The sequence below is a fragment of the Osmerus mordax genome, chromosome 6, assembly GCF_038355195.1.
Source record: "Osmerus mordax isolate fOsmMor3 chromosome 6, fOsmMor3.pri, whole genome shotgun sequence".
Classification (NCBI taxonomy): domain Eukaryota; kingdom Metazoa; phylum Chordata; class Actinopteri; order Osmeriformes; family Osmeridae; genus Osmerus; species Osmerus mordax.
In genome coordinates this window covers 4,321,612-4,341,441 of record NC_090055.1, presented here as the reverse complement: position 1 = coordinate 4,341,441, position 19,830 = coordinate 4,321,612, and the positions used below count along the sequence as shown (strand labels likewise).

The window sequence follows — 19,830 nt, the reverse complement described above, 5'->3', positions numbered from 1 at the left end:
GGAACACGGAGACAGAGAGGGTAGGACAAAAAGAGGCAGAATAGGAGTGCGGGATGTGAAAATGTGAAAAATCAGAACAATTCCAAGGGTGCTTTCAACCGCTCGCAGCAGCAGGAGGGCAGATGTGGAAAGGAGGGAAGCAAATGATGAACAAAGAGATGAAAGGAGACTTATGAAGGGTGAGGGGGGTCAGGACAATGTTTAAACCTGACAATACATTTTGTATTCAGACTCAATTCCTAGTCTTCTTTGCTTACTATTCGATAATTATCTGCTCTCATGTCATTGTCATTCAGACCACTGCCAATGCTAGAAACAGCATTAAGAGTGTAATATACTTTGGCATTCTTTTTTTTTAGCACATTGAGCAGTTCACCCTTCATGAACATCTTAACTATAACCAGAAGGGCGAAAATACACAAGCAAACTTAAAACCCTCAAGTATGAGTGACGCAAATGACAGGATACATTTGTAAATAGATGCTCTGTAATCCTTTTGACGACTCATCATTTATACACTCACTTGAGAGAAAAAGATGTGCCTACTTGGCACATAATCTAAAATTGGCACCTCTGCCAACACCCCCCCCCCCCCCCCATCTATTCTGTTCCATCAAGAAAATAATCGCGCCCCTCATCCCTCTCAATAACATCCTTATGGTCAATCTCCCTGTGCAGAGAAAAATCCCCTCCTCTGGCCAGATTACACTGTTGCCTGTTGGGGATTAGGGATTAAATTACATCAGGAAGCTGTTTTTCCTCATAATATTTTCTCTTCTGTATGCATATATACTGTACAGATGCTTCACATGGGGTCGCTAAGCTAAGACAGCAAAACAAACTCACAAACAGCTCCTCTCGTTAGTCTCTCATTTTTAAGTGTTCGGACAGAGAACAGTTGTTTCATATGTAAAAAACTGATTCTGAATATTTAATTGGTTATGATGAGCTCGCTTTTTAAAACGGCTTTGACAAAGGGACATTTAGTACCATGACAGATCTCAAGCCCAGTCAATAGTGTATTCTGTCAATTATTGGGTTATGTATTTGACAAGTAGTTGTTTGTATATTGTGTAGTTAAGGCTTAAAGGGCTAACCATTCTAAATAATGTTTTTGTAAAAGTATTCTTAATCCCTAAACAAAGGACCCAGCAGACAAGTAATCCCTCTCTCTAAAGACACAGCATTTTAGGTGAAGCAAGACAATAGAAATGCCTAGTCAATGTTTACAGGTACACCCTAATGCCATACTACATTTGCACATGTAAATAAGTTACAACTGTTGCCACTTGTCAGATGGATTTCTCTCCCTATATGTTAAATACAGTACATAAGACAATCAAACACTTCTTCATACAAAAAAAAAACAGTTTATTAGACATTGTTCAGGTCTAAGTACCAACAGACCTGATCAAAATAAAAATAAACAAAATACAATGCTACAAACTTCCAAGAACAAAGATAACTCGATCTACACAAAGTTTATTCTTAAAAATACATTACCGTAACACAAAAAAGTAGCCATAAAAGATATATGTAAGGGGAAAGGAAAGAAGGGGAGGGGGGTCCCATCATTGGTGGTGTGATATAACAGCCTGGAAAGATAGAGTGAGGAAGTGTGTGAATGTGAATGAGGGGTGGTGGGCATGTGTATTATACTTCTGAAAGAGCAGATGTTCTACCCGAAGGAATGGGGATGAGAGGGACAATAGTGATGCAGCAGTCGTGTGGGCAAGGAAGAAAAAAAAAGGAAGAGAGGCATACTAGAGGTAGCGAAAGGGTGCTTTGAGAGGTAGGTATCTAGGAGAGATACCCAGCAGACGAACAAAGAGGAGATACAAAGAGGTAGCAGAGAAGAGCGATACTAACAGTACTAGCGGATATAGGTGGGGGGGGGGGGTGTAGTGGAGGAGGAGGTGGGGGGGGTTTAGAGGTGATGCGAGGTAGCACTAGGCAGGGGAAGGGGGACTACGTTACCAGCACCTAAAACAGCTAGAAGCCCACTCCACCAAGGAAGAGCACAGTTTCTCATTTATCACCACAAGTCTAGCTCTCTAAAAGGCTGCATGAAGGTCAGTTGGATATCTCTGTAGGTGTGCAGTCTCCAGTGCATCGGAGGAGCGTCCAGCAAAGTTTATTTTTGTGTAAGCAGCCTCCAGTGAAGTTCAACGGCTAGGAGTTTGTGTGTGTGTTTGCGTGTGTGTTCAAGTGTGTACGCGTTATGCCTGGCTGGCAGTTTGAGTTATAGGTTTCTGGGTGCCCCCCAATTGATTGGTGGCCTGACCCAAGTGATTTTAGGGGCAAAGGGGCTGGGCAGCAGGGCGAACAGTCATCAAACTTCCCTGTCTGTCGTAAGCAAGTAAGTAGACACTCCCAACATACACACACACACACAAACACATCCCTACAGTGTATAGTACAGGGGCAAAGTGGAGAGGTAGATTCTCAGTGAGACAAGTGGTGTGTGTGAGAGTAGTTGGATCCCCTCTGTGCGCATGTGTAAAAGCGCTAGCTCCATGCAGTTGCCAAACATGCACGTCCCTGAAATGCTAATTAGCCCTCAAATCGAATTCGCTCCCCCTGGTGTTCCATTAGGGGAAAGGCAAAGAGGGGCACCAGAGAGAAACATGTTTGTGTGTGTGTGGGTGTGCACTACTGAGAAAGAAAAGGCTACAGTGTAATTCTAAAGAGATATAATAGAGAGAGGGGGAGCAGTAAGAAAGAGGTTCCTAATCCCTCCCTTGAATGGCTTCCCAATTATTTTAAACTGAGAAGAATGCTATATATGCTCAAGTACATGAGCAGTAGGAGCCTGATGTAAAAGATGGGCTCCAAACCCAGACCTGCCCCGAAAACAAACAAAAAAAAAAACAGTGTTTGTACTAGACAAGGGGAACCAGAGTCACACAGCCCCCTCGCCGCTGTGCCCTGAGTGTGTGTGTTTGTGTGTGTTCGTAGAAAAAGAATATGGTGAGTTTTCTTGCGTGAAAGTTTGGGACACCCTTGCATTGAGCCCTGAGTGTGTGTGCGCACGCGTGTGTGGTTTTGGGGGGGGGGGGGTGTTGAGAGAACAGCCAGACAATAGAAAAGGCCATCAATGGGGGAAGAGAATTTTAAGTGTGTGCCTCAGTTTTCTGACACTCGTCCAGGGGCAGCTGTTGGAGGACCCACAGGCACCGGTGCTATCCCATCAGGCTGTGAGGGTGGTGGGCCAGGGTCTGAAGAAGAATACATAACATTTCCCATTTAAATCACAATTCTTATTACTACAACCCAACCTTGCCAGATGGCAGAAATGACTTCATAGAAACCACATGTATACATTGGTTTGGGAAATGTTTACTGACACTTTCATTTGAAAAGATTCAGGGCTTAGCCACTCACACATGCCGTTTGGGGCTCCTGGGTGGCGGGGGCCCATCATGGTGGGCATGCTGCCAGGAGGGGGGCCACTAGGGGGCGGGCCTGTCATCATACGTCCGGGCATGGACTGGCCAGGACCTACCATTGGTCCTGGAGGAGTAGAAGATGATGCGTGAACAACAGCGTCAGCCCCATGACATTTGTCAAATCTCTCCCATTAACCAGATCAGAAGATATCAAACTAGCTTTTGATGGAAGCCAGAGTTAACGGTCAGATGTGGGTATACATTTACATTTAGTCATTTAGCAGACGCTCTTATCCAGAGCGACTTACAGTAAGTACAGGTACATTCTCCCCGAGGCAAGTAGGGTGAAGTGCCCAAGGACACAACGTCATTTGGCACGGCCGGGATACAAACCAACAACCTTCTGATTAATAGCCCGACTCCCTAACCGCTCAGCCATCTGTATAAACATCATCTAACCTGTCTGAGTTGGGTGGTGGGGGCCCATGGGGTGGTGCATTGGGACGAAGCCAGGGCCGGGGGGGTGTCCGGGGTGCATGACGGGCGGGGGGCCGTGGTGGGGGGGTCCGGGGGGCCCTCCGTGGTGCATGCCTGGGGGCGGGCCATGGTGAGGGCCAGGGCCGGCTGTGGCGCTGCCCTGCTGCTGCTGCTGCTGCTCCATCTGCTGGCGGGCCTTCATCTCAGCGTACTTGAGCTGCTCCATGTGGAAGGCCTGTCGCTCTGTCAGCAGCTGCTGCCTCTGCAGCTCCAGCTGGGGAGAGGGAGAGAGAGAGAGCGGGACCGAGAGAGCAAGGGAGAAAGAGAGGGAGGGGGTGAGAGGGGGAGAGACAGGGAGAGAGGGGGCGAAAGACCTTATTAAGGTGTCATCACCATCTTTCAAAGTGAATCAATAGCCATGGCGTACCATGAGAGTAAAAGCATAAGTGGTTCGGTTGCAACACGTCACATGCAGTTCATTAGTGGCTTCGTAACGCCGCTTCCTCTACCTTTTCATTGTGTCGTTTCCTGTGCTCTCAATTCAGCAATATAATTAGCGCTAAAAGGAGAAAGCTTGAAAGAGTCTTCCATTGACCACAATTATCAGAAAGGGAAGGGGGGGATGACTTCCTGTTCAGACCCAGCTAAGAGGAGAAGATGAGAGTATTAAGATATTTGAGAGGATAGATTCTCCCATGACAGAAGTGAGGGGAGTGACTGAATAAGGGATTGATATATATATATTTTTTTTTTAAACATGACAATACAGGAAAAGAAAGAGGGAGGGGGGCTGAGAAGAGACGAATGTCTTGAAAAATCAATCTATAAACAGCAAAACACTCCAAGACTCATTAAGGGAAACTACCCAGACGCCTGAACAAAGATGATCCCAGATGTTTCTCCATGCATAACACAAGCAAGCAGGAATTCAGAATGGTAAGACTGAAGTGCAGCCTTATTTGGTACTTGTTTATGTTTAATTCGTTTTACTTCTACCCTCTGTCTGCATGTGTGTGTGTGTGTGTGTACGAGAGGGCTACCGTGGTGTGTGTTTAGAGCCCAGTGTTTTACAGCCTATGGTAGCTGTGGGAGCCTCAGTGCTCTTCCAGAGAGTTATGTAAAATAGGGCCTTTTTCATGCACTATTTACGGCTGCTAAACTGGGCTACGGTCCGCAGCTTGGCGCTCAACAGAGCTTTACACTCTCGCTGGCATCTCCAAGGACCAACCACAGGCAAGCTTGTAAGCAGAAGTGTGTGTGTGTGTGTGTGCACGTGTTTGTGCGCCCACGCAGAACACTGTCCATACAGCAAGGGCAGGTTTGTTATTAAACAAAATCACTTATTTTATAGAATAAAAAATGTTGATAAAACAAAGGCGTCTTTCTTTCACTCTAGACATTGCATTGTTTGGCCTCATGCCCCAAACGTCTCTCTTGGTCCACGGGTCCATCTAATATATTCCCCGCCAGCCTTCAGCACAGCACTTACTGCCTCTTTCTCACGGTCCATGATGGTCTCCAACTCCTCAAAGTGCCTGAGCTTGATCTCAAGCTTCTTCATCTGCGTCTCCACCAGCAGGGCCACCAGGGACTTGATTTTCCTCTCCTCCACCGCTGCAAGATGCTGGAGGAATGAAGAGAAGGAGGGAGAGATGAAGGACGCAGAAGAGGAGAACGAATAAATCGGTCAAGCACCATAAGTGTCCCCCAGAGCTCAAGTATGACTAGGTTGGTTGCTTGGACGCACACTCACGTCTCAGTACAAACATCTACAGTATATCACACAGGGTAGAGCCCAGTGGTTCTGGGTAAGGTTGGTTATACATGCAGCCATGTGCCCATCGAAGGGGGAGCTCACCTTTGCCTTGGTGGCGGCAGAAGCCAGGGCGGCGGCGGCTGCCGTGGCGATGTTCCCTTCTCCCCCATCTGGCTCCAGCTTCTTCCTCTTTTCGTCGTCCTCCTCCTCGGTGGTGCCTTCCTGCTCCTCCTTCTCCTTGTCTTCCTCCGACGTCTCCATGGCCTCCTCCTTGTCTTTGTCTGAAAGCGGACAGCCAAACAGATCACTTGCATGCCGGGCACATATATTAAACGAAGCCTGGCTTAAGCTACGCCATGGTTACTGTTTGAAATCAGGCTGGAGGGAAACGAAAGATGAAGATTTGAAACTTAAGTAACTGCTGTTGAACCAGATTCAAAGACTGCATTCATTTACATTTAGTCATTAGCAGACGCTCTTATCCAGAGGGACTTACAGTGAGTACAGGGACATTTCCCCCGAGGCAAGTAGGGTGAAGTGCCTTGCCCAAGGACACGTCATTCAGAACGGCCTAGAATCGAACCGGCAACCTTCTGATTAATAGCCAGATTCCCTAACCGCTCAGCCATCTGACTCCCATTCCTGGGCATCTCCATCGTACCTGTGACTGCTGCTGCTGCTGTCTTGTCTTCTGCTCCGTCGCTCTCTCCTTCTTTCTCAGAGGGCTCGACGGTCTCGCTCTTGACCTTCTCTCCTTCCGCTGGCTTCTCTGCAGACTCGCTGGGCTTCTCTGCCTCGTCCTTGGACTCTGCCTGAGAGGGCGACACCAGAGCAGGTGAGGTTGAAGGTGAAAGAAGAAGTCGAGGCTAAGCTTTGAAAACCGACAACTTAAGAGGCAGCACAACTTGAAGGAGACATGAGGAGAAAGAGACCAACAGGTCATATGACTATTAGGCCATCAGAGGACACACAACTGAAACTAAAGAAAAATCTAAGAAAAAGATTAAAGAGGAATGATAAGTTTATTAGCTGATTAGCATAAGAAAAACACTAATTTAACGGGAATCAAAGCACATAAGATACAAATCCTCACTTACCACCCTGCCAATTTAACCAGGTTAATTTGCTCATGTAAACATTTTTTAACAAAAAATAAAATAAACTTGTAGAATCTCAACACTAAAATGGATCACTGACAGAGGTTAATGGATGTTAATGAAGATCGAGCTTCCAATAGGCCAGTGAAGCGCAGGCTAACTTCGACTAATGTTTTTTTATAGGCATACATCTGCCCCAGGGGCCTTCCCAAAACACTAAGAGACGGGGTTCATGGATGACTGGAGAGAAAAAGAGGAAGAGAAGTAGAAACAGTGGAGAGGAGTGATACAGGTGGGGGGGGGGGGGGAGACAGAGGAAGGCCCTGCCAAGATGTTGGGGAACAGAGTGGAGAGACCGACGCACGCTGGGCAGCAACACCCGTTGACCTCTGAGGGAGTCTTACCTTGTCTGGCTGCTGGGAGTCAGAGTCTGTATCCGTCTTCTCTGCTTCTGGGGCCTCTGGAGCCACGGAGACAAAGAGGAAGTGTGAACGTCAGAGAAGAGGGACTCGCACAGACGATGCATTAAAAGATCACCTGTAGTCAGGGGCTCGAAATTAAATTTGTTGCGAGCCCTGCCTGTAGTGCTGGCGATCACCGTCATATGTGAAGATGAGACTGGTTGGAAGCATATTTGTGTCTTCACATTCGAGAGGCCGACCTCTCGTCTGTGTGTGTGCATGTGAATGATCAGGGCCACAGATGTGACTTATGCATGCGTTGAGAGACTCGGTACCAACTAGCCCATGCATGAGCGCTTTAACAGGGTAATTACAGGAGGAATTTTGGGTCCATTTGTTGGTTTTGGGCATTGTTTTTGTTTATTCTGTGCATTCACTTAGGTGTAACTAGTGCAGTGCCGTCGGCAGTGCAGATTAGTGCAGTGCCAGTTGGCAGCGCCCGCTGGCGGTAAATGCTAGCAGGGACCCGTTGGAGGATCCGAGACGCACAGACTCCTGCCTTCATAGTTAGCCGGCTGATTCAGAGCTTGTGTGTATTGAAGACCATGGCACATGGCAGTGATCTGACCCAGTTTCAGTCCCCCTCCCTCCCCCCCAACCCACCCCATCTGCCACTGCTGTTCTAATCCAGTAGTTACCACGGTAGCCGAGCACACAGTCACACACAAACACAATTTGATAATGCCTCTACATTGCTCCCAAATTGTGAAAACAGGGCTGTGTGTGAACCAAGTTGAGCAAAATGAACGAGTCGCTCCAAGATTAAATGCTGTGGTAAATATGGAGAAAAAGTGCTACGTTCACACACATGCACACGCACACAGCACCAAGCTGAATACACGAGGAGCCTCGCCCTGCCTGTTGGCTACTGTAGTTTAAAGTGTGGCCTTCTGCTGCCCCCTATTGGCCACAAACAGTGATAAGTACATTCACTGTAGGAAATAGAGCAGTGGTTCTCAACCCTGGTCCTCAAGTACCCCCTGTCCTGCACGTTTTAGATGTTTCCCTGCTCCAATACACCTGATTCAAATGAATGGTCGTTAGCAGGCTTCTGCATAAGTAGATAACGACCCATTTATTTGAATCAGGTGTGTTGGAGCAGGGAAACATCTAAAACGTGCAGGACAGGGGGGGTACTTGAGGACCAGGGTTGAGAACCACTGAAATAAGAGTGTGTGTGAGTATGGTACCGGTCTTCTCAGGCTCTTCGGGGGCGGTGCCAGCGATGCCGCTGCTCTCCAGGCCGTAGGCGGGGTCCACCTTGCCGGTGCTGCGGGCCGCCTCCTGCACCTTCTTCACATGGGCCTCCACCAGCTCTGCCGGCACCTCTTCACGCACACGGGAGAACTCCTCTGCAAGGGGGGGTACGAGAATCAAACCGCCGTTACCCGTGATGCCATGATAGCATTGCTTTTTACGAAGCAGTCGTAAAATAACATCTTAGTTATTGTACTTATTCATAGGTTATGGTGGCAAGCGCTGCTATATGAGATAAACAGGGATTCACAGCACCCTCAACATGTCCCTATATTTACATTTAGTCATTTAGCAAACGCTCTTATCCAGAGCGACTTACAGTAAGTACAGGGACATTCTCCCCGAGGCAAGTAGGGTGAAGTGCCTTGCCCAAGGACACAACGTCATTTGGGACATCCGGGAATCGAACTGGCAACCTTCTGATTAATAACCCGATTCCCTAACCGCTCAGCCATCCAACTCCCTAAACCCACCAACCCCTCCCCACATATCATTTGGCCTCCCCCCTGGTACTGACCCAGGGCTGCCCTAGCTGCAGCGGAAGCCACACGCGGGTCCACCACGGATGCAAGGAAGGCCACCGTGCTCATCACAGGGTTGCCCGACTGGCTGAAGGGCACGGGCTGGTAGGCAAGAGGGCCCAGCGAGGCCTCCGAGTTCTCCAAGTAGGGGTCCTCGATGGGCAGGCGCAGGAAGTGGAGGATGCACTCGTCCTGGGTGCGAGAGCCCACGTGCTCCGAAACCTTGTTCCAGTCGTCTTTGTACATCTCCAGAGCCTGGGGGGAAGGAGGAGAAACGGAAACAGAGAGACAGATGGAGAGAAAACGAGAGACATGTGAAGGAAGTCGTACGCTTACTGAGATCTGATCACATTTTTGTAACACTCAAATATACTCTACCTCCAACAGCAGTAGAGTCTCCTGTTCAGTCCATTCCCTGCCTCCACTTGTCCCTTTACTCTGGAAATGCAAACAAAGCATTTAGAAAAACGGTAAATCACTCATGTTGTAGCCAAAAACTGTATGAAACTACCATTACTGAACTAGTTGGTTGTCCTGGCATGAACTGTCTTCAAGTTATCCTAAGATGACCTAACTGACTAAGAGACTGAAGGGTTACCTCAGCTGAACTAGCTCTGACGTAGAGAACAACACACAGCACATATCAAATCTTAATGGCCACTGACCAAAGGGTAGAACCAAGGACTAAGGAGATACACAAACAAAGACTCGATTGACCGAGAGAGTAGGAATCTACATAGACTGACCCAGGAAAGGGTCAGACTGACGTAAGACACAGGGGGAAGCCACACATGCCTTGTAAAATCAATGTCCAAGAAGGAGGTTGTATGAAAAGAGTATAAGAATGTCTGTTGTCTATGCTTAGCTTTAGCTTTCTACCACGGAAAGCCTAGGTTGTATCTTTGATGAGATAAAGAACTTGCATTTGAACTTGGACCAGCCTTGACTCCGCACCTGCTTGCAACCTTTTATGGCTAGACAGCCCCAACACTCACTATAACTGTGTCACTAACATGAGACATGTTCCGTGTTTAATAAGGACAGTTCGGTAGGGAAATGCTGTTTTTTTTTAAGAAAAGATTTGGGCACGTTTGTACCTTTGGGTTTTTCTTAGAATAGAGGTCTGTGCGCAGGCCAAAGTTCTGCAGGTCGGTGGGCTTGTCTTTTCCCTTCTCTGGGAAGTTGAGCATTTGCTGGGATGAGGGGATCTAAACAGAGAGAAAAGGGTACAGTGATTAATGTATGGCTTTTTTGTATTAACATGATATAGATCAGCTGCAAATCAATTCTCGTCATCAAGTCTTGATGCCTCTTACATACTACGTCGAGAAACAAAATCCAAAAATGCCAGGTAGATGTTCTAAATCTGGTATGATTTAGCAGTATGCAGGTATATTCGGAAACAACAACCCGCAACCAGGCTACCGCAGAAACAAGAGAGTCCTTCTCTCACCTGTGGCGGGCGATGGTGCAGTGGCATGAGACCAGAGGGGGTGTCGGCCAGCACGTTGAAATGAGGGGTGGGTGGGGGGCCCATGGGGAGGGGTCGGCTCTCTGCATCCACCTGGTAGTTAACCAGCCCCCACTGCTCCAGGAAGGCGTGGACCCTAATGCACAAAGACAGGAGCTTGAGGCAGGCTCAGGCAGCCTTCCAGGGAGAATGTTCCGGGCATTCCATTAAGAAACTGCGCTGAAATAAACGTGTCCAGAAAAGGCAAGGAGCCCCAGAAAACCTTTACAGGGGTGACACAAGACCAAACACGGCCACTCCGCCTCACCTCATGACGGCACACACGTCTCCGGTGAGATTTCTGCGGCAGGAGGTGGAGGTGAGGTATTCTTGGGGGTTCAGGCGGTACGTATCGATCATGAAGTTACGGTAGGCCAGGTATCTTACATGGAGTGAAAAAAAAAATCAAAATACTGATTCAAATGAAGGTGTTAGGTGTGTTTCTTATGCTATTCACTCACATCTCTGGAGACTTGGACTTGTTCTTCCCATTGAAGAACTCCGGTAGGGCACGCCTCTCGATCTCATGGATGCTGAAAGACAAAGGGCCGCCCCGTGAGACAAAACAAGCACACAGACGTATACACACACAGAATGAGGTATGCACTCAACCTTACCAGTTGTAGTCAAACCAGGCAGCGTAGCTAGGGATGATGATGTGGTGAGTCTGCTCTGTCACGTTGTCTTCGCTGGAGTCAATGAGCCGGTTGATCTCAGACTTGCTCTGCTCCTCATCATCCTGTAGAGGGCGACAGAGGAGAGAGTCATTCACAGACGCACTGATTTCAGACATGCCCACCATGCTATTGCAGACAGATGTGCTTGGTATTCTCAGGACAACAGCTAGCTAAACACCACAATAAGGGGACAACCTCCGTTACACTGACGTGTAGTCAAAAGGAACAAGAGAAACTGCTGTTACCTTGCCACCAGACATCACAGTGTCATCGTCCAATTCATCTGATAGAGACAGTCAAAACAATATATTCAGGACTTTATCCTTCATATTCAAAATGTTAAACCATGTCAGTTAGCCGTTTTATGTAGAACAGGATGAATTTTCTTCCCAAATGTAATAAAAAAGACTTACCCAAATCTGCTACAGCTCCTCCCTTGACCGGTGTGTTCTCACTGTCCTTCTTAGGATTCACTGAGAAAAGAGAAACGATGAGATTGAAGAACAGGCAGAAAGAATAGACCTAAACAGAAACTCGACAGACGAGGTACAGTTAACTTTCTTTCAAAAGATGTATAATTGTAAGGAAGGGTGCCAAGTGTGGATGAGGGTGGCAGGAGTAAAAAAGAAAAGTAAAGTGGAAGTTTGAAATTAGAGCTACGGTCCTGGAAAGAGACAACAAGTAACAAGAGGTGGTCCTGACCGTTCTTGGGAAGGGTAACTTCCTCCATGCCGGGTACAGGCGAGGGGTCCTCCAAGTCTTTGGTCAAGTCCTCCTCCATGTCCTCCTCTTCGCGATGGCCGCGACGCTTCCAGTGGGGCCCGGGGTTCCTACGGGGAGAGAGGGAGGGACCAAAGGTCAAACTAAGGTGCGACAGAGAAAGGACCTAGGCACGGGAATATGCAGAACGTTATACTACCTCTCTGAAGCACATGTTATGTTAACAATAAGTCTCAAGAAACATGTAGAAATGTGGATTGGAATATGAATTATGAATCACTGTGAATTATTCTGAAAAGATTCTCACCCCTTCTTGCCACCCTTCTTGCGAGACTCTGCGGGGGTGCTGGGAGGGGAGGGGGAGCGCCTCCTCTTCTTGCCAGCGGCGTTGGCCTTGCGCTCCTTACGATCGGGTGTACGGGAAGACTGATCAGAACCCCAGGGGAAGAGAGTGGGGGGAGGGATGGAGGATGAGAGAAAGAAAGAGCGAGAGAATGAGAGGATGGAAACGGTTTCACACACGGAGGGGAGTTGGGATGAGGGAGCAGGAGGCGGAGGTGTGGAGGGAGGGGGGGGGTGAAAGAGCGAGGAAGAGTTTGGAAAGGATGGGCGACAGTAGACACGAACAGACAAGCAGACTCGGAGGAGCAGGACAAAATATACAGTGTACGCACAGCTTCAAACGTCTTTCTTTCAGGGGTCAACACATCCAAAGACAACAAGTCCTCAGCTTTGTATAAAGAACTCACACGTATTAAGAAGCTCAGACACACACACACACTTGAGGATTTAGCCTACCTCCTCTTCCCGTGGGAAGATCCTCTGTCGGAAATTCACAGGCTTCTTGTTGTCGTCCACCTCATAGTCCTCCTCGTTCATCCACTCGTTGAAGGCATCAGTGTCCAGGACCCATTTGGCATGCACCTGTGTGTGAGAGAGGAAAGGTCTCAGACATATTTGGTTCTTTCTCTACATGAAGAGGATTAAAAGGGAGGAAGACAGCTGTAACTCACTTTCCAAGGCTTCTCAGAGCTGGGTGGATCTTCCACTTCGCCGTCCACATCGCTGGTGGCCACCCAGGTGTCATAGCTAGGCATAGTGTAGAGAAGACAGTCCATTTTCTATTTCCTTTCAGATTCTTCCACTTGAGAAGACCACTCTTCATTCACTTTGAGCACTAATGTTAAATTTGTATTAAATAGGTTATGCTCAACCATAGGTCTCTCTTTGGCTGTTGATTGGCTTGTATGATAGCAGTTCAGGACAGTTAGGCAGGGGCTCACCTGTCTGGGAACATGCCCCAGTGCACCAGCACCTGCTTGTCCTTCCTCATGACGGGGCGGAGCCACTCCTCTACAAGACAAGCATAGGGGTGTAACGATACACTCAGCTCACGATACGATACGTATCACAATACTGGGTGTACAATACAATACGTATCACGATATTTTGAACATTTTAAATCAAACTGAAATTCACTTTAACAGATTTATTTCCAAAACATTAAACATTTTCAAAATGTTTCTTTGTTGTACATAAAATTTAGTTAACTCTGTTCAAGCGATTTCTGTGAATGCACGCATGACCCAGGTGCAGAGTAGGTTGCGTGCTGGTAGCTCAACCAATAGGATCCAACGGACGTCGTATTGTAAAAACGAACTCTACGATACATATTGTAAACATTTTGTATTGTGATATATTGTTCCATGATATCTTGTTACACCTCTACATAAGCACATAAAATACCTGTTCTAATTCTCAACTGTTATTATTATTAACGTAGTGTTTCACGAACCATCGTCTTGTTGAGTAGGAGAGGGGTATATATGGTGGGTGGCCTTCGATTTATCTTCAGTAATGGAGCCCTAAAGAAACGCAAACGGGGTACAGTTATAAAACATTCATTAGAATGATCCCATTCTATTAGAAAACACAGTGGTGGTAGACATAATTTCCCTCTTTGATTTGAAAGGTTATACCTGGTGTCGCTTGATGATGTCTTTCAGCTTATTCGCCTGCTTCTGCTCCATGTCAGCTGCCAGGAACACGATTGGACGAGTCAGGCAGTTATTCTGTAACCACAAAGGCTGCATTTAAACTTCCAGACCAAAAGGATGATTTATATTTTGCTTCCATCCTTATCCAACTGCCTGTCAATTAAGTCAATATAGAAGCTTTTTTGTTCTGGTTGTCATCTGCTGACAATTGTTTTCCAGAAAATGTCTGACCTGAACAAGGGTCTTCTCCACATTCAAGAACATCTCCACGTTTCTGTCCATCCGAGAGGGGTTCTGCAGGTCAAACCTACGCCTGGAAACAGAGGAGGCACTTGCCGTGACAAAGCCTTAGTTTACAAGTCTAATTCTGGGAGAAAGGACACTTTGCAAACAAGAAAATCCCCTATGATGATCACAACCCCAATCTCAATATGCACACAAAAAGGATTTCTCTCCAGCTTTTCAACATTGTCATAAACAGTATAGCTTTGAAATAAATATTTTACGCTAAATACTCTGTAGAAAGAAAGCACTATGGTAGCCATAGTAACCCAACTCACCAGCCTTGTTCGCTCTTGAATTTGTAGGCAGAGCCCAGGATGTGACACAGAGCACCACCTGCCTTGAAGTCCAGGAAGCTTTTGGCCTGACAAATAAAGGAGGAAAATGATTGATAATGGCAAAGCATAAAAATACTATTTGTGTAAAGAAGGATATTTTACATATAGCTTTATTATAGAATATCTACTAACACAGTCTGGCTGCAGTCTATCAACTACGTGTCAATTACAGGTATTTTTGTTTCAAGGGGGCATATTTAGGCACTTTAACACAGAAAGTGTGTAAGTGTGTGTGTTTGTACTTACAGGTAACTTGGTCAGAGCTGGGTTGTTGACCCTCCTCCCAAAAGCATCTTCCTGGAATTGAAGCAGCTGCACCACAAGCCCAGCCAGGGACTTGCTAGAGGGAGAGTCTGCCTGTACATACTGATAAACCACAAGGGGACATCGTTGTTAGGGACAACCATTTACAAGCTTGTTCTCACTTGTACAAACGTTCCATAGAAAGCAATATCACCATATGCTCTTCAAAAATAGAATCGACATAGATAACAAAAAATAACTAAAACTAGAGGTCACACAATTCGGAAAAAAATATGTAGACCACAGAGTGCCGTGCGGATATGTCTCTGTGGTGGAACAAAACACAACAAGTGTGTTGTCGAATGAGGTCCTTTCAATGGTCAAACAATATATAATTGCTAATAAGGTAGCGTATGGATGATACACAAGTAGGCTATGATTACGCAAAACTTGAATGCGATCTTACTACAGCAACCTTTAAATGAAAACATAGATCTGCTACAGTAGTGCTAGAAAGCTTACTAGATATTGCCAGCCGAGGAAGTGTCTTTGTTTAGGGAGCTAGCTCCAGCTAACTTTAGCAAGCTAGGCTAATTGTTGACAAAGTGTGCCATTTATTATGCAACCATAACGATTAGCACACAATTAATGTATTCACAGCCACAGCAGCAACAGTACTTTGGATAGGCTACTTCCATACTTTAGTATTTGAAGTAGCTAGAAAGTACATTTAAGTAACATTATGATTACAACGTATTCGCAGCATTTGGTTTTCTGTCCCGTGACTGGCCTGGGTAGGGCTTGCTCGCGCGTTCAGTAGCTGCTAGCTATATCTGACTGTAGCTAACGACATTCCTAGCTACATCTATCTGCAGCGGGATAGCAACATAATGTCACGCGTCGAAAGAAAACAAGATATGCAAGCAATGTGATCGACAGTGGAAACAGTCAACAGTAGCTACATCCTCGATATTTAGCATGGCTCGGTGTATTTGCTGGAATGGAACTTCCAGAAAGACGGGGGACGGAAAATTATTTTTGGGGTACAGCTATACTATAGTCCATGTGCTTCTAATGGAGAAAAAAACACAGCTTTTACGTGTTGGGATAGTTATGCTCAACTATTTCACCAAGCAATATATGGCATCTGTATAAACATTGAATGGTCAAGGATGTTCCATTTCCATTGTGCTGTTGCATGGACTGGAAAGATACAGGCCTTAATGTTCTTTGGAAATCAATGGAGAGAGGTTGAACCGATGGTTTGCTAACCTTTTTGTAGTGCTTCCCGATCCATAAACGCACCGTCTCGAACTGCGATATTGTTTCTGCACTCTCCCAATACTTCGAGGATGGCCCTCCATCTTTCTTTCGACCAACTGTGGTACCGCCACCCGCCGGGCCAGCTACTGGTCCTCCAGAGCCCGTTCCACCCGCTGCAGTTGCCGCTGTCGCCATTGTTTCTTGTCCGCTGCCTTTTCTCTCTCCTCCAACGCGTCACTCACCAGGCAAGTTTTCGAAATGAAATTGCGCAGCCGCAGTAAACTTGGACGTTAATGAGAAGTCTCGCGATATGAACGTGCACTTAGGGAATAGGAGTCGGGAGGGATTTTAGTGGGACGCTTTGCCACTCCTTGTCGTAAATCTTAAACCACTTATCCCATGTCTGTGATACAGGATCATTTTTAACTAGCACATTTTAGAGTATGCAACAAATATATGACAATTGATAATGCTTGAATGCCCACTTTTCTTTACTAATTATACTAATTAATATAGGTTTATAAGGTTAGTATAGGTTATTATGTGTATTAGAGGTTTAGTATACTGTATTGTATATTATTTTGCATATTTAGGAGGTTTATTATATTTTTTGGTATTTTTACACATAGGTGTAATCTATGTTCAGAGTACATATATGTTATGTTATGCCGGGTTGCTTTGCTTTGCTTTGAGTGCCCAGTCTGACCTTGTGTTGTTCTGTGCATCTGACAGTAAAAGACTTAAACTTGAGCTTTATCAGCTCTGACTCTCCTCTCCAATATTCTCGGTAACACAAAAGTAAATGTACAACATTCAGTGAGTTTGATACAGGTTTGGCCCTGCCAGTTACATTGCTCAGGTGCAACTTAATCCTTGTGTGTCACCATGACTTATTTTTATAAATATATTTCCTAGTTGCCAAGTTATTCATTATTCTGCTAGTTGTGATCTGTTGAAATAAAAAATGTATTACTGGTAGTGATAAGTGCAATAAGTGTACCGTATCTTTACACGTGTACACGTGTTCCATGTTTATCGTGTACACGTGTCCCATGTTTATTGTTGTTCTACTGATAACTTGGAAAGCTGTATAAATGTACCTTGTTGAGATTCAAAGTTTACATCCACATTTCACATTCAGCTGTTTGCGTCTGCATCTTAAATTTTCTCTGTCAGAAGGTAAGTGGAACTAGGTGGCAAAACTTTATTATTATATTTAGAATATAGACAAGATGTCCTGATATAATAAATACAGACTGAACTGTTCTAGTTTTGTCACATTTTTCTGAATCTTTGAAAAAAAAAGGTTGTTCAATGTTGCTTGATTTCAAAGAAGTAGGGTTGGATAAAGTGATCATGAGAGAATATCATTTACATAATACCCCTTATACACAGTCTTTGTTTACATAATTTCTTCAAGATTGGTGTCCTCTCCAGAATGTTGAAACAAACAGCAGTCTTATTTTTGTTGGCTCTTCCTTGGATGTCATTTGGTGCCCTAGCTCCAAGTAAGCAGACAGTTATACTTTAATATTAAACTATAAATGTTTGACTCATTCTTAGAATAAGGATCTAGATGGAGCCACACATAATAATGTTTTTGGTTTCATGCGTACTGGTGTAGGCTACTTACACAGTTAATTTTTTTACAGAGAATCTTGCCTTACGTGGAAAAGCCACCCAGTCAAACCTCATAGATAATCCATACTCTGGCTACAGTGATGCAAACAATGCCATTGATGGGAATCGCAATGCACATTTTTATGAGGGGTCTTGCACTGCTACTGACACTCAGACCAATCCCTGGTGGAGAGTTGATCTGCTGGACACATTCATAATCACCTCTGTCACCATCACTAATAGAGGGGATGCTGTTCCTGAAAGGATCAATGGTGCTGAGGTCCATATTGGCAAATTCATACTGAACGATGCTTTTAACACTTTGTAAGACATTTTACTTTAAGATTTTACACTTTGTTAGTGTTGATACAACTACTATTTTTTCCTTTGTAGCTTCATTGTAGCTATGTTTTTCAGCGGTTATTTCTCAACAACCGTGGTATAATAGTTATAGATTTAACTCTAAATGTCTTTATTGTTCATTTTCAAATATTATATATTGTACCACTAGTCACATTACTTACATATACACTTATGATCATTTACTCAGCTTGATCTCACTTCTGAAAAAAAAACCTCAATCTCTCTCAGGGCTGGGGTCATTCCCTCTATATCAGCTGGAAGATCTCTCACACTGAAATGGACCAAAGGTGTGGAGGGACGTTATGTGACTGTGCGTCTTCCTGGAAGTGGAAGACTTCTTACACTCTGTGAAGTAGAAGTTTATGGGTATCCTCCTCCAACTGGTAAATCAAAGCACTCCTTTATTCCTAATCAGTTTGAATGCAGTTTGTTGGTCATAAATACATTTACATTTAGTCATTTAGCAGACACTCTTAACCAGAGCGACTTACAGTAAGTAAAGGGACATTTCCCCAAGGCAGGTAGGGTGAAGTGCCTTGCCCAAGGACACAACGTCATTTGGTTGGCATAGCCGGGAATCGAACTAGCAACCTTCTGATTACTAGATTACCACCTTCATGGCCTTGTTGAGGAATCTTACTTTTAAGTTTATGAGTCGGCTGGACCGCTCTTTTATAATTGATCTGATGACAGACCCTGGCCGTAGCTCTGTCAAGTACACCTCTAAGTTCTGGGAACACTGGCATGAGTGCCTTTTTTAGCCCTTTTTTCCTTGGATATTTCTATGTAATGAATTGTTTGTATGTATTGTTTCTTTTTTTACCATGTGGGCCTTGAGCCTGTAATAAAGTTTATATATATTGTATGTAGTATGGTCTAAGCAGCTAAATGGGTGAAGACTCAAAGTAAATGCTTTTTTCTACCCTGAAGAAAATGTAGCCATAGCAGGAAAGGCTACACAGTCCTCTTCTCATGGCAGTGGGTTTGCCAACAACGCCATTGATGGCAACAGGAATGGTGTGTATGGAGACGGGTCTTGCACTCACACTAAAGCTACAATCAATCCCTGGTGGAGGGTAGACCTCCTGAAGACCTACAGAGTGTTCTCCGTCACCGTCACAAATACAGTTGACAGTGTCCCGGAAAGACTTAATGGAGCTGAGATCCGCATTGGACATTCCCTTGACGGCAATGGAATCAATAATCCCAGGTGAATTGTGGGAGGTTGAGTTCTTGAATGTCAACCTATCTTATTATTACAGTCTACTCTACACCTGATTGACTATGAAAGCAACATGCTGTGTGAGGCATTTACACCATTAAGATATGCTTACGTATCTTTCTTGTTTTCAGATGTGCAGTGATCTCTTCTATCCCAGCTGGATTTTCTGAGACATTCCAGTGTAATGGGATGGAGGGCCGTTTTGTCGTTATTGTCATTCCAGGAAGAGTGGAGTACCTTACTCTGTGTGAGGTAGAGGTGAAAGGTTCCCCTCTCGACTAACAAATGAATTAAAATCTGCTGAAGGACTGTGGTGAGACAGTATAGACAGAGGATTGGGATGAGAGCTTAAACTCAAACAAGAAAAGTAAAAGTAAACATCACTGAATGCTGTTGTAAACTATGATCTGAAAAGAAGAAGCAAAAACCAATCCCAACCCAATAGCCTTCATTTTTCAGCCATATTCATGGTAAAATCCTTTTTTCTTCTTCTTTAAATTCACAGTGTCAATATGATTATGTAAAGGAATTGTTTGCTAAATAAATCTAACTTGTTGCATTGTTCTAAGTTGTTTTAGGCTACTTGTTGTGGTCTGACAGAATGAATATCTTTAGCTGGACTAAAACAGTATTCAGA

General features: G+C 45.1%; 2 protein-coding genes across 5 annotated transcripts; one reads left to right on the top strand and one right to left on the bottom strand.

Moving 5' to 3' along the window:
• Positions 1-1,354: 1,354 nt before the first annotated feature.
• Positions 1,355-16,194, bottom strand: smarcc1a (SWI/SNF related, matrix associated, actin dependent regulator of chromatin, subfamily c, member 1a). Of its 4 annotated transcripts, none has more exons than XM_067237475.1 (28): positions 15,998-16,194; positions 14,729-14,848; positions 14,423-14,508; positions 14,094-14,193; positions 13,845-13,937; positions 13,661-13,730; positions 13,149-13,218; positions 12,879-12,954; positions 12,664-12,789; positions 12,173-12,291; positions 11,848-11,975; positions 11,559-11,618; positions 11,391-11,428; positions 11,086-11,207; positions 10,930-11,001; positions 10,737-10,850; positions 10,412-10,565; positions 10,056-10,166; positions 9,337-9,396; positions 8,955-9,213; positions 8,371-8,532; positions 7,124-7,179; positions 6,284-6,434; positions 5,725-5,903; positions 5,356-5,490; positions 3,849-4,140; positions 3,385-3,513; positions 1,355-3,218 (listed from the first exon to the last, which is right to left on the bottom strand). In XM_067237475.1, exons 1-28 carry the CDS (start codon positions 16,181-16,183, stop codon positions 3,127-3,129), a joined length of 3,360 nt encoding a protein of 1,119 aa, XP_067093576.1. In that variant the 5' UTR covers positions 16,184-16,194; the 3' UTR covers positions 1,355-3,126. The 4 variants fall into 4 exon arrangements, with proteins under 4 accessions (XP_067093576.1, XP_067093578.1, XP_067093577.1 ...); XM_067237477.1 differs by having other exon boundaries at positions 12,173-12,267; XM_067237476.1 differs by having other exon boundaries at positions 14,094-14,175.
• A 938-nt stretch (positions 16,195-17,132) lies between these two features.
• On the top strand, positions 17,133-19,714 carry LOC136943976 (uncharacterized). The gene is made up of 6 exons (XM_067237480.1): positions 17,133-17,167; positions 17,409-17,496; positions 17,641-17,932; positions 18,200-18,354; positions 18,902-19,181; positions 19,325-19,714. The coding sequence occupies exons 2-6, from the start codon at positions 17,427-17,429 to the stop codon at positions 19,473-19,475; spliced, it is 948 nt and encodes a 315-aa protein (XP_067093581.1). The 5' UTR covers positions 17,133-17,167; positions 17,409-17,426; the 3' UTR covers positions 19,476-19,714.
• Positions 19,715-19,830: the final 116 nt, after the last annotated feature.